The following is an 11,892-nucleotide window of genomic DNA, read 5'->3' as shown; positions in this document are numbered from 1 at the left end:
GTAGAGAGTAGGGTAGAGTAGAGTAGAGAATAGTAGAGTAGAGTAGAGTAGAGTAGGGTAGGGTAGAGTAGAGTAGAGTAGAGCAGAGTAGAGTAGAGCAGAGTAGAGTAGAGAGTAGAGTAGGGTAGAGTAGGGTAGAGTAGAGTAGAGAGTAGAGTAGGGTAGAGTAGAGTAGGGTAGAGTAGAGTAGAGTAGAGTAGAGTAGAGTAGAGTAGAGTAGAGTAGAGTGGAGTAGGGTAGAGTAGAGTACAGTAGAGTAGAGTAGAGTAGAGTAGAGTAGAGTAGAGCAAAGGGGCGGCAGGTAGCGTAGTGGTTAGAGTGTTGGACTTGTAAACGAAAGGTTGCAAGATCGAATACCTGAGCTGACGAGGTAAAAATCTGTCGTTCTGCCCCTGAACAAGGCAGTTAACCCACTGTTCCCTGGTAGGCCGTCATTGTAAATAAGATTTGTAAATAACATAAATCTGTCTGTCTGTCTGTCTGTCTGTCTGTCTGTCAGAGGAGGCTGGTGGGAGGAGCTTTAGGAGGACGGTTTCATTGTAATGGCTGGAATAGAAAGGTATCAAACACATCATGCATGTGGAACCCACATTCCAATTATTTCAACGAGCCCTTCCCCCTATCGCTTATCCTACCAGCCTCCTCTGGTGTTTGCTTGTACCCACCTTGTCCCCAGAAGCCCCAGTCAGTACAAAGGTAGAGAAGACAGGCAGGGAGTGTTTGGTGTGAGCTGGCCAGAACTCGATGCTAGCTCCCATGGGTAAACAGAACAGAGGAACAGACTCCGGCAGGGGGAAGGAGTCATCGTCCTCTTCTGGGTACCTACACAACAGACCTAGAGAGAGAAATCAGATTCAATATTCTGTCCTATTACACTGTCTGTCTAACATTCTGTCCTATTACACTGTCTGTCTAATATTCTGTCCTATTACACTGTCTGTCTAATATTCTGTCCTATTACACTGTTTAATATTCTGTCCTATTACACTGTCTGTCTAATATTCTGTCCTATTACACTGTCTGTCTAATATTCTGTCCTATTACACTGTCTGTCTAATATTCTGTCCTATTACACTGTTCAATATTCTGTCCTATTACACTGTCTGTCTAATATTCTGTCCTATTACACTGTCTGTCAATATTCTGTCCTATTACACTGTTCAAGATTCTGTCCTATTACACTGTTCAAGATTCTGTCCTATTACACTGTCTGTCTAATATTCTGTCCTATTACACTGTCTGTCTAATATTCTGTCCTATTACACTGTCTAATATTCTGTCCTATTACACTGTCTGTCTAATATTCTGTCCTATTACACTGTTCAAGATTCTGTCATATTACACTGTCTGTCTAATATTCTGTCCTATTACACTGTCTGTCTAATATTATGTCCTATTACACTGTCTAATATTCTGTCCTATTACACTGTCTGTCTAATATTCTGTCCTATTACACTGTTCAATATTTTGTCCTATTACACTGTTCAAGATTCTGTCCTATTACACTGTCTGTTCAATATTCTGTCCTATTACACTGTCTAATATTCTGTCCTATTACACTGTCTGTTAATTAGAGAATCCAAGTACTTTACCTGCGTTGTATGCGATTGTGTTGGTTTTAGCCAGTGACTTCTTGTAACACAGGTACACTGAGGATCCCCACTGACATGGACAAACAGACAAACAGACAACATGTGATTGAAACGGGTGAAGACAATGCATTATGAACTCAGCAAAAAAAAAGGAAACGTCCCTTTTTCAGGACCCTGTCTTTCAAAGATCATTTGTAAAAATCCAAATAACTTCACAGATCTTCATTGTAAAGGGTTTAAACACTGTTTCCCATGCTTGTTCAATGAACCATAAACAATTAATGAACATGCACCTGTGGAACGGTCGTTAAGACACTAACAGCTTACAGACAGCAGGCAATTAAGGTCACAGTTAGGACACTAAAGAGGCCTTTCTACTGAATCTGAAAAACACCAAAAGAAAAATGCCCAGGGTCCCTGCTCATCTGCGTGAACGTGCCTTAGGCATGCCAGAAGGAGGCATGAGGACTGCAGATGTGGCCAGGGCAATAAATTGAAATGTCCGTACTGACAGGTACAGGATGGCAACAACAACTCGCCGAGTTACACCAGGAACGCACAATCCCTCCATCAGTGCTCAGACTGTCCGCAATAGGCTGAGAGAGGCTGGACTGAGGGCTTGTAGGCCTGTTGTAAGGCAGGTCCTCACCAGACATCACCGGCAACAACGTCACCTATGGGCACAAGCCCACCGTCGCTGGACCAGACAGGACTGGCAAAAAGTGCTCTTCACTGACAGGTCGCGGTTTTGTCTCACCAGGGGTGATGGTCGGATTCGCGTTTATCGTGGAAGGAATGAGCGTTACACCGAGGCCTGTACTCTGGAGCGGGATCGATTTGGAGGTGGAGGGTCCGTCATGGTCTGGGGAGGTGTGTCACAGCATCATCGGACTGAGCTTGTTGTCATTGCTGGCAATCTCAACGCTGTGCGTTACACAAGGAAGACATCCTCCTCCCTCCTGTGGTACCCTTCCTGCAGGCTCATCCTGACATGACCCTCCAGCATGACAATGTCACCAGCCATACTGCTCGTTCTGTGCGTGATTTCCTGCAAGACAGGAATGTCGGTGTTCTGCCATGGCCAGCGAAGAGCCCAGATCACAATCCCATTGAGCACGTCTGGGACCTGTTGGATTGGAGGGTGAGGGCTAGGGCCATTCCCCCCAGAAATGTCCAGGAACTTGCAGGTGCCTTGGTGGAAGAGTGGGGTAACATCTCACAGCAAGAACTGACAAATCTGGTACAGTCCATGAGGAGGAGGTGCACTGCAGTAATTAATGCAGCTGGTGGCCACACCAGATACTGACTGTTACTTTTGATTTTGACACCCCCTTTGTTCAGGGACAAATGATTCAATTTCTGTTAGTCACATGTCTGTGGAACATGTTCAGTTTATGTCTCAGTTGTTGAATCTTGTTATGTTCATACAAATATTTACACATGTTAAGTTTGCTGAAAATAAACGCAGTTGACAGTGAGAGGACGTTTCTTTTTTTGCTCAGTTTACTAGTGAAGGTAGAACAGTTACACACTGAGTGTACAAAACATTAGGAACACCTGTTCGTTCCATGACATAGATTGACCAGGTGAATCCAGGTGAAAGCCATGATCCCTTATTGATGTCACCTGTTAAATTCACTTCAATCAGTGTAGATGAAGGGTTTTTAAGCCTTGAGACAATTGAGACATGGATTGTGTGCCATTCAGAGGGTGAATGGGCAAGAAAAAACATGTAAGTAACTTTGAACAGGGTAGTAGGTGCCAGGCGCACAATTTGTGTCAAGAACTGCAACGCTGCTGGGATTTTCACACTCAACCATCTCCCGTGTGTATCAAGAATGGTCCACCATCCAAAGGACATCCAGCCAACTTGACACAACTGTGGGAAGCACTGGAGTCAACATGGGCCAGCATCCCTGCGGAACGCTTTGACACCATGTAGAGTCAATGCCCCAACAAATTGAGGCTGTTCTGGGGGCAAAAAGGGGGTGGAACTCAATATTAGGAAGGTGTTCATAAGATTTTGTACACTTAGTGTTGTTCCTCAGGACATTGTATTTGGTGAAAAGCATTGGACCTAGAATGTTACCTTGGGGGACACCACTTGTCAACTCCTCGTAAGTAGGCCTTGCCCATAGGGCAGGAGCTAATGTTCTGTTTCTGTAGCGTGAGGCAGCTTGTTGTACAAGTACAGAGGCTTGCGAAAGTATTCACCCGCCTTGGTAATTTTCCTATTTTGTTGCCTTTCAACCTGGAATTAAAATAGATTTTTTTGGGGGGGTTGTATCATTTGATTTACACAACATGCCTATCACTTTGAAGATGCAAAATATTTTGTATTGTGAAACAAAAAAGAAATAAGACCAAAAAAATGAGCGTGCATAACTATTCACCCCCCTAAAGTCAATACTTTGTAGAGCCACCTTTTGCAGCAATTACAGCTGCAAGTCTCGGGATATGTCTCTATAAGCTTGGCACATATCCACACATCCAGCTTGGCACATCTAGCCACTGGGATTTTTGCCCATTCTTCAAGGCAAAACTGCTCCAGCTCCTTCAAGTTGGATGGGTTCCGCTGGTGTACAGCAATCTTTAAGTCATACCACAGATTCTCAATTGGATTGAGGTCTGGGCTTTGACTCGGGCCATTCCAAGACATTTAAATGTTTCCCCTTAAACCACTCAAGAGTTGCTTTAGCAGTATGCTTAGGGTCATTGTCCTGCTGGAAGGTGAACCTCCGTCCCAGTCTCAAATCTCTGGAAGACTGAAACAGGTTTCCCTCAAGAATTTCCATGCATTTAGCACCATCCATCATTCCTTCAATTCTGATCAATTTCCCAGTCCCTGCCGATGAAAAACATCCCCACAGCATGATGCTGCCACCACCATGCTTCACTGTGGGGATGATGTTCTCAGGGTGATGAGAGGTGTTGAGTTTGCGCCAGATATAGTGTTTGCCTTGATGGCCAAAAAGCTACATTTTAGTCTCTTCTGACCAGAGTATGTTCTTCCATATGTTTGGGGAGTCTCCCACATGCCTGTTGGAAAAAACCAAACGTGTTTGCTTATTTTTTTCGTTAAGTGATGGCTTTTTTCTGGCCACCCTTCCGTAAATCTCAGCTCTGTGGAGTGTACGGCTTAACGTGGTCCTATGGACAGATACTCCATTCTCTGCTGTTGAGCTTTGCAGATCCTTCAGGGTTATCTTTGTTGCTTCTCCACAACTTTGTCTCTGACCTGATCGAAGTGCTCCTTGGTCTTCATAGTACCGCTTGCTTGGTGGTTCCCCTTGCTTAGTGGTGTTGCAGAACAGGTGTATATATACTGAGATCATGTCATAGATCATGTGACACTTAGATTGAACACAGGTGGACATTATTGCGCAGTATTGTATTGTATAGTATTTTACACAACGAGTGGTTTGGAATTCCCATTTTTAGAGCCTCTCCTGCCAATGATATACGAGTGAACTTACACTTGGTCACCATCATATCAACTGGCATTGTTTACGTCGTTACCAACCTACCACTACCACTTTTACAACTACTAGTCTTAGCACCTGTAACTCGTCAAGGATGATTTTAAAGTTACTTTTGATTTGTTTGTTTTATCCACTGACGTTTAAATGAATTGTACCGACAAGAAGAGGAAGAGGAGGAAGATATGAAAGAAATTAAAACAAGAAGAGCAAATGGACCAGTAACCTGAGTCTAGTGTTAAGTTAGACATGGACCAGCAACCTGAGTCTAGTGTTAACATTATAGACAGGGACCAGTAACCTGAGTCTAGTGTTAACATTATAGACATGGACCAGTAACCTGAGTCTAGTGTTAACATTATAGACAGGGACCAGTAACCTGAGTCTAGTGTTAACATTATAGACAGGGACCAGTAACCTGAGTCTAGTGTTAACATTATAGACAGGGACCAATAACCTGAGTCTAGTGTTAACATTATAGACATGGACCAGTAACCTGAGTCTAGTGTTAACATTATAGACATGGACCAGTAACCTGAGTCTAGTGTTAACATTATAGACAGGGACCAGTAACCTGAGTCTAGTGTTAACATTATAGACAGGGACCAGTAACCTGAGTCTAGTGCTAAGTTAGACAGGGACCAGTAACCTGAGTCTAGTGTTAACATTATAGACATGGACCAGTAACCTGAGTCTAGTGTTAACATTATAGACAGGGACCAGCAACCTGAGTCTAGTGTTAACATTAGACATGGACCAGTAACCTGAGTCTAGTGTTAACATTATAGACAGGGACCAGTAACCTGAGTCTAGTGTTAACATTATAGACAGGGACCAGTAACCTGAGTCTAGTGTTAACATTATAGACAGGGACCAGTAACCTGAGTCTAGTGTAAACATTATAGACAGGGACCAGTAACCTGAGTCTAGTGTTAAGTTAGACATGGACCAGTAACCTGAGTCTAGTGTTAACATTATAGACAGGGACCAGTAACCTGAGTCTAGTGTTAAGTTAGACATGGACCAGTAACCTGAGTCTAGTGTTAACATTATAGACAGGGACCAGTAACCTGAGTCTAGTGTTAACATTAAAGACAGGGACCAGCAACCTGAGTCTAGTGTTAACATTATAGACAGGGACCAGTAACCTGAGTCTAGTGTTAGCATTATAGACATGGACCAGCAACCTGAGTCTAGTGTTAACATTATAGACAGGGACCAGTAACCTGAGTCTAGTGTTAACATTATAGACATGGACCAGTAACCTGAGTCTAGTGTTAACATTATAGACATGGACCAGTAACCTGAGTCTAGTGTTAAGTTAGACATGGACCAGTAACCTGAGTCTAGTGTTAACATTAGACATGGACCAGTAACCAGAGTCTAGTGTTAACATTATAGACAGGGACCAGTAACCTGAGTCTAGTGTTAACATTATAGACAGGGACCAGTAACCTGAGTCTAGTGTTAAGTTAGACATGGACCAGTAACCTGAGTCTAGTGTTAACATTATAGACAGGGACCAGTAACCTGAGTCTAGTGTTAACATTATAGACAGGGACCAGTAACCTGAGTCTAGTGTTAACATTATAGACAGGGACCAGCAACCTGAGTCTAGTGTTAACATTATAGACAGGGACCAGTAACCTGAGTCTAGTGTTAACATTATAGACAGGGACCAGCAACCTGAGTCTAGTGTTAACATTATAGACAGGGACCAGTAACCTGAGTCTAGTGTTAACTTAGACAAGGAGAGAAATGAAAAAGTTACATCAATATAAACCAACTGGGCAGTGAATTGCTGTCTGGAATGGCTGTCAGACAATAAAAATCGATCTGGCAACTGTTTCAAAACAGGAGAAGGGTAATATTCTCTGGAGTTTCTCCGCCACCTACTGAATACGGTGTGGTTTTGTCACGCCCTGACCTTAGAGAGCCTTTTTTATTTCTCTATTTTGTTAGGTCAGGGTGTGACTTGGGTGGGCATATCTATGTTTCTATTTCTTTGTTGGCCTAGTATGGTTCCCAATCAGAGGCAGCTGTTTATCTTTGTCTCTGATTGGGGATCATACTTAGGCAGCCCTGATTGGGATCATGTTTGTGTGTAGTTGCTTTCTGTACTGCATATAGCTTAAAGTTCGTTTTTGTACTTTGTTGTTTTTTTCCCGATGTTATTTTTATTGTATTGTATTGTATTGTATTGTATTGTATTGTATTGTATTGTATTGTATTGTATTGTATTGTTAGAATACTTGTTAGATATTACTGCACGGTCGGAACTAGAAGCATAAGCATTTCGCTACACTCGCACTAACATCTGCTAACCATGTGTATGTGACCAATAAAATTTGATTTGATTTGATATTGTATAGTATTGTCCTGTAAAGTATTGTATTGCATTGTATTTTATAGTATTGTATAGTATTGTATGGGTTGATTTTGCTCACCATACTACTGTTGAGGTTCTTGTCCACCTTGCAGAAGGTGTGAGGGGGCGTCTCCCCTTTGCCCGGGATGATGATGCAGACATCTGTGACAGCCAATGACGTGTGAGGCTGGCTCTGCGGGGAGCGGCGATAGGTGATGTAGATGCGCTGGGAGGAGGAGCTACTGATGTTGGCAGGGCGACCAGAGGGCGTGGTTTGGACGATGTGACAGCCAGGCTTCAGCTTCTCCTTCCACTCAAACAGAACCCTGAGAGGAGACAGAGGAGGAAATGTTAGGACTGATTCACAATACACAGCTGAGCCAAGCCTAGCCTAGCCTAGCCTAGCCTAGCCAAACCTAGCCAATCCAAGCCTAGCCAAGCCTAGCCAATCCAAGCCTAGCCTAGCCTAGCCTAGCCAATCCAAGCCTAGCCAAGCCTAGCTGTACTAGCCTGGACTGGTTACTCATACCCCATTGGATGCTACCTTTGGATTGGGACACACCATTGGATGCTACCTTTGGATTGGGACACAGCCATTGGATGCTACCTTTGGATTGGGACACAACCATTGGATGCTACCTTTGGATTGGGCCCCTTCCATTGTTGCTGGACAGAAAATATCTGAGCCAGCACTGTACAGTTGGAGGTCGCCATGATAGAGCCAGCACTGTACAGTTGGGGGTCGCCATGATAGAGCCAGCACTGTACAGATGGGATCGCCACGATAGAGCCAGCACTGTACAGTTGGGATCGCCACGATAGAGCCAGCACTGTACAGATGGGATCGCCACGATAGAGCCAGCACTGTACAGTTGGGATCGCCACGATAGAGCCAGCACTGTACAGTTGGGATCGCCATGATAGAGCCAGCACTGTACAGTTGAGGTCGCCACGATAGAGCCAGCACTGTACAGTGGGGGATCGCCATGATAGAGCCAGCACTGTACAGCAATAATAGACAAATCATCTCACTTACTCCTAAGCACATGGAAATCAGAGTTGAGCCTTGACTATGGTAAATCACGTTCGATAGACAGTGAAAGAAGATTACTGGACTACTGATCTAAGAACGTATATATGTACTGACCTTAGGTCTACACTAGGAAATGGCATTAGGGTTGTTTTGTGAGATATAGGCCAGCGACCCAGGGGAAGAACTGGTCCTAGGTCAGATCTAATGGAATAGGTGATTGAGTATAGGTGATTGAGACAACATAAGCACTGTTCCTAGACCAGTCTTAGGAAAAGGGACATTAGTGTAGTGTTGTGGGTGATTGGCCAGTAACTGTTCCTAGTTCAGTCCTAGACGTAAAATAGGGATTAGTGTAGTGTTATGATAACTGTTCCTAGACCAGTCCTAGGAGTCTGTTTATAGGATTAGTGTAGTTGGTGTGAGTGACAGTTTAAGTACTGATCCTAGACCAGTCCTTTTAGAAAAAGGGGGATTAGTGTAGTGTTATAAGTCACCGGAAAAAGATCTGATTTCAGGTCAGTATTAGAATGAACTGGGGATTAGTCAACATCCCAAATGGCACCCTATTCACTATATAGTGCACTACTTTTGACCAGGACCCAATAGGGGTGCTATTTGGGATGCAAGCCAGGGATTAGTGTAGTGTTTCTTTCTGTGAGTGACCACGTTAAAAGAACTGTTCCTAGACCAGCATTTATAAAGGTTAAGGAGTAGTGTAGTGTTGTGAGTAGAAGGAGACGACTGACCCCAGATCAGTGAGGGGAGGTTTATCACGGCCTCTCTTGTAGCAGAGGTAAATCTGAGGCCCTCTGAGACTGGCTCCGTTCAGCTCTGCAGACAGACCAGACGGAGTGGACTCGAGGCAGGTGTACCCCTGAGGAACCTAGGAATAATTATTCATAAAGACAAAACATCATAACTATACATTCGTAGTGAAGGTACATGGTATTATGGGATGTGTGGTCCTGTGTGGCTCAGTTGGTAGAGCGTAGGACTTGCAATGCCAAGGATTGTGGGTTCAATTCCTGCTGGGGCCACCATATGAAAAAATGTATGCAGATGTGACTGTAAATTGCTCTGGATAAGGAAAACAACAATCACAATGCTCTGTAACATCAAAAATAACAATCACAAAGCTCTGTAACATTAAAAATAACTTTATGAAGGCTGAAAGTTTTAAAGTTGAAAAATTCTGGTAACTTTCCCAAACCAGGTTTCCCAGAAATCCTTGATGGAAGATCCCAGAATCAGGAGTGGATAAGTAGGAAGTCCAGAAACCAACCCAACCAGGACTTTTGGGAAATTTACCAGAATTATTTTACCTCACAAAAAGCTAAACAAGAAGTGTAGTACTATACCGCTTCCCCCAGTGAGCATATAACCACAGCTACGTCTGTGATGGGGGCCAGGGGCCGACCACCAGGGGCCGAGCGGGGAAAGCGACCAGGAACATCGTCCAGCTGCAGTTCATCCTCTAAGGGCTTGGAGGAGTCAGTGAGCCCTGCAACCACAAAGTAGTCTGCTATACGAGGACCTGTCTCCTCCATCATCAACCATGGGCTAAAGAGAGAGAGAGAGAGAGAGAGAGAGAGGGGAGGGGAGGGGAGGGGAGGGGGTGAGAGAGGGAGAGAGTGAGGCAGGGAATGGGAGGGAGAGGAAGAGGGGAAGATGGGGAGGGGGTGAGAGAGGGAGAGAGTGAGGCAGGGAATGGGAGGGAGAGGAAGAGGGGAGGAGAACATGGGGAAGGGGTGAGAGAGGGAGAGAGAGGGAGGGAGTGAGGGAGGGAAGGGAGGGAGGGAGAGGGAGGGAGGGAGGGAGTGAGGGAGGGAAGGGAGGGAGAGGGAGAGGCAGGGAATGGGAGGGAGGGAGGGAGGGAGGGAGGGAGAGGGAGGGAGGGAGGGAGGGAAGGGAGGGAGAGGGAGGGAGAGAGTGAGGCAGGGAAGGGAGGGAGGGAGAGGGAGGGAGAGGGAGAGGGAGGGAGGGAGGGAGGGAGGGAGGGAGAGGGAGAGAGAGAGAGAGGCAGGGAATGGTAGGGAGGGAGAGGGAGAGAGTGAGAGAGAGTGAGAGAGTGAGGGAGGGAGGGAAGGAGGGAGGGAGGGAGGGAGGGAGGGAGGGAGAGGGAGGGAGAGGGAGAGGCAGGGAATGGGAGGGAGGGAGGGAGGGAGGGAGGGAGGGAGGGAGGGAGGGAGGGAGGGAGGGAGGGAGGGAGAGAGAGAGAGGGAGGGAGTGAGGGAGGGATGGGAGGGAGAGGGAGGGAGAGAGTGAGGCAGGGAAGGGAGGGAGGGAGAGGGAGGGAGGGAGAGGGAGAGGGAGGGAGGGAGGGAGAGGGAGAGAGAGAGGCAGGGAATGGGAGGGAGGGAGAGGGAGAGAGTGAGAGTGAGAGAGAGAGTGAGGGAGGGAGGGAAGGGAGGGAAGGGAGGGAGGGAGGGAGGGAGAGGGAGAGAGTGAGGGAGGGAAGGGAGAGAGGGAGAGGGAGAGAGGGAGGGAAGGGAGGGAGAGTGAGGGAGAGAGAGTTCAGGTTAGTTTATTTATTTATTTATTCCACCCCCCTCCCCTCCATCGCCCCCCCCCCTCCCCTCCCTCCACCCCCCCACACTTTTCATGACACACCATGAAAGTTTACAACACTGAGTCCCTCAGAAATTCCCCAGAATTCTCACTATGCATTTTTTTTCTTCTGTAATTTCCACATTCATCAGGGATCAGGCTGAGGCTGTTTCATCAACGAGCAGTGTGGAGGATAGACCAACTACGCACGACGGATTTCTTCCTGAACCATCCGCTTCCAAAAACAGAAATGTGTCTGAATTAAGTGAGCAGAGCACATAATTTAGGGTTGTAATCAAACCAGAAAGAGGAACTCCTTGGTTATTTTGTCATAAGGACACTGTCTGTGACTGATTTCCTGTGAATTATTGCATGATTTCCCCGATGTAGTGATTCATGAAAGTAGCATCCTCTAATTTAAAGCCTCCTTTATTTCATGTGTCCCACACACCCCCCACCACCACCGCCAACCACAACAACCCTGAGTCACAAAGAGTTACGCTGACCAAAAACATAATGCAACATGCAACAATTTACTGACATACAGTTCATATAAGGAAATCAGTCAACTGAAATCAATTCATTAGGTCCTAATCTATGGATTTCACATGACTGGGAATACAGATATTCATCTGTTGGTCACAGATACCTTATAAAAAAGGTAGGGGTGTGGATCAGAAAACCAGTCAGTATCTGGTGTGACCACCATTTAGCCTCATGCAGCGCGACACATCTCCTTCACATAGAGTTAATCAGGCTGTTGATTGTGGCCTGTGGAATGTTGTCCCACTGCTCTTCAATGGCTGTGTGAAGTTGCTGGATATTGGCGGGGACTGGAACACGCTGTCGTACTCGTCGATCCAGAGCATCCCA

The 11,892-nt window shown here is 45.7% G+C and overlaps 1 protein-coding gene across 5 annotated transcripts in view; it reads right to left on the bottom strand.

Moving 5' to 3' along the window:
- Positions 1–11,892, bottom strand: part of dennd4a (DENN/MADD domain containing 4A) — a 90,923-nt gene that overhangs the window by 74,179 nt on the left and 4,852 nt on the right. For all 5 annotated transcript variants that reach the window (XM_029751956.1, XM_029751955.1, XM_029751959.1 and 2 more), the window contains exons 2-6: positions 9,831–10,032; positions 9,219–9,355; positions 7,519–7,765; positions 1,593–1,662; positions 666–835 (exon numbers count right to left, since the gene is read on the bottom strand). In XM_029751956.1, coding sequence (XP_029607816.1) covers positions 666–835; positions 1,593–1,662; positions 7,519–7,765; positions 9,219–9,355; positions 9,831–10,022 — 816 coding nt within the window. In that variant the 5' untranslated portion in view covers positions 10,023–10,032. The remainder of the gene's footprint in view (positions 1–665; positions 836–1,592; positions 1,663–7,518; positions 7,766–9,218; positions 9,356–9,830; positions 10,033–11,892) is intronic.

This window comes from Salmo trutta, chromosome 4, assembly GCF_901001165.1.
Source record: "Salmo trutta chromosome 4, fSalTru1.1, whole genome shotgun sequence".
In the NCBI taxonomy this organism is placed as follows: Eukaryota; Metazoa; Chordata; class Actinopteri; order Salmoniformes; family Salmonidae; genus Salmo; species Salmo trutta.
The sequence above is the reverse complement of the archived record's forward strand: the minus strand, read 5'-3'. Positions and strand labels throughout refer to the sequence as shown.